Here is a 2,500-nt window from a genome sequence, read left to right as displayed (position 1 = left end):
TAAAAGGTCCTGACATGGTCCTCAGTGACGTCCTTAAAAGGTCCTGACATGGTCCTCAGTGACGTCCTTAAAAGGTCCTGACATGGTCCTCAGTGACGTCCTTAAAAGGTCCTGACATGGTCCTCAGTGACGTCCTTAAAAGGTCCTGACATGGTCCTCAGTGACGTCCTTAAAAGGTCCTGACATGGTCCTCAGTGACGTCCTGGTAATTTACAGGGAAATAGACAAAGGTCCGCCAGAGAACGTTCCCTTGGGACCATCATGTGATCTCCCCTTGACCATCATGAAACGTCCCCCTTGTGGTCGTTGAATGCATGCATAACGTCCTATCAGAACCAAATAGGAACCTTTTTGTAACGTTCCCTAATAGACATCAAACGACCTTATTGTAACGTTATACTGCGACCAAACGGGGGACCTGTACTGAACGTCCTCTTAACGTCATGTTTTAATGTTCCTAGAACGTTCTCGGAACGCCTTATGTCCTTAGGATGACCCCTGTTTGCTGGGTTAAAGCCTGACCCCTCTGGACACTGCTTGGTGCAGTGTGTAGACTGAGATGTTCCCTTGCCAGTTACTCGGTTGAAAAGAGCCCCTTTGGCCCTTGTTAGTCATTACAGACGGCTGGGCTGGCAGGGCCCACCCTGGAGCACGCTCGACTCTGTAAGTCACACATCTTAAAAACTACAGCACAGGCTGTAGATTGTTTAGGATGACAAGGCTGTGGTGGTTGTTATCGATGTGTTGTTCTCTGCTATGTTTCTGTGTCCTGGTTCTTTTACGGGTTCTGCTTCGCGTCTCTCTACCCCACAGTGTTTTCTGTTGTGGTTATAACAGCTACTTTCTGTCTCTGTGTCTCCCAGGATGACGAGGTGGTCCTGCAGTGTTCTGCCACAGTCCACAAGGAGCAGCAGAAGCTGTGTCTGGCAGCAGAGGGCTTTGGAAACAGACTCTGCTTCCTCGAGTCAACATCCAACTCTAAGGTAAACACAGGAATTACTTCTACCAGACTGCATTGCACCAGGAGTAGTGTATGGGCTAATGACTAAAGTAGTGTATGGGCTAATGACTAAAGTAGTGTATGGGCTAATGACTAAAGTAGTGTATGGGCTAATGACTAAAGTAGTGTATGGGCTAATGGCTAAAGTAGTGTTTAGGCTAATGACTAAAGTAGTGTATGGGCTAATGACTAAAGTAGTGTATGGGTTAATGACTAAAGTAGTGTATGGGCTAATGGCTAAAGTAGTGTATGGGTTAATGACTAAAGTAGTGTATGGGCTAATGACTAAAGTAGTGTATGGGCTAATGACTAAAGTAGTGTATGGGCTAATGACTAAAGTAGTGTATGGGCTAATGACTAAAGTAGTGTATGGGTTAATGACTAAAGTAGTGTATGGGCTAATGACTAAAGTAGTGTATGGGTTAATGACTAAAGTAGTGTATGGGTTAATGACTAAAGTAGTGTATGGGCTAATGACTAAAGTAGTGTATGGGCTAATGACTAAAGTAGTGTATGGGCTAATGACTAAAGTAGTGTATGGGCTAATGACTAAAGTAGTGTATGGGCTAATGACTAAAGTAGTGTATGGGCTAATGACTAAAGTAGTGTATGGGCTAATGACTAAAGTAGTGTATGGGCTAATGACTAAAGTAGTGTATGGGCTAATGACTAAAGCAGTGTATGGGCTAATGACTAAAGTAGTGTATGGGCTAATGACTAAAGTAGTGTATGGGCTAATGACTAAAGTAGTGTATGGGCTAATGACTAAAGTAGTGTATGGGCTAATGGCTAAAGTAGTGTATGGGCTAATGACTAAAGTAGTGTATGGGCTAATGGCTAAAGTAGTGTATGGGCTAATGACTAAAGTAGTGTATGGGCTAATGACTAAAGTAGTGTATGGGCTAATGACTAAAGTAGTGTATGGGCTAATGGCTAAAGTAGTGTGTGGGCTAATGGCTAAAGTAGTGTATGGGCTAATGGCTAAAGTAGTGTATGGGCTAATGACTAAAGTAGTGTATGGGCTAATGGCTAAAGTAGTGTATGGGCTAATGGCTAAAGTAGTGTATGGGCTAATGGCTAAAGTAGTGTATGGGCTAATGGCTAAAGTAGTGTATGGGCTAATGACTAAAGTAGTGTATGGGCTAATGGCTAAAGTAGTGTATGGGCTAATGGCTAAAGTAGTGTATGGGCTAATGACTAAAGTAGTGTATGGGCTAATGGCTAAAGTAGTGTATGGGCTAATGGCTAAAGTAGTGTATGGGCTAATGACTAAAGTAGTGTATGGGCTAATGGCTAAAGTAGTGTATGGGCTAATGGCTAAAGTAGTGTATGGGCTAATGACTAAAGTAGTGTATGGGCTAATGGCTAAAGTAGTGTATGGGCTAATGGCTAAAGTAGTGTATGGGCTAATGGCTGCGCAAGTCCTTGTACTTGTCAATCTAGCCTCAGGTCTTTCCCTAGCAAGAGCCGCAGTCTAAATGACTGTAGATTTACTGTTGA

The 2,500-nt window shown here is 43.2% G+C and overlaps 1 protein-coding gene across 1 annotated transcript in view; it reads left to right on the top strand.

Annotated features, from left to right (window-relative positions):
* Nucleotides 1–2,500, top strand: part of LOC121564974 (ryanodine receptor 2-like) — a 165,116-nt gene that overhangs the window by 20,897 nt on the left and 141,719 nt on the right. Inside the window, 1 exon segment of the mRNA XM_045222019.1 lies at nucleotides 864–983. Coding sequence (XP_045077954.1) covers nucleotides 864–983 — 120 coding nt within the window.

This window comes from Coregonus clupeaformis, chromosome 1 (genome assembly GCF_020615455.1).
Source record: "Coregonus clupeaformis isolate EN_2021a chromosome 1, ASM2061545v1, whole genome shotgun sequence".
NCBI lineage: Eukaryota > Metazoa > Chordata > Actinopteri > Salmoniformes > Salmonidae > Coregonus > Coregonus clupeaformis.
Note: the sequence above shows the minus strand (reverse complement) of the source record. Positions and strands in the feature narration are given on the sequence as shown.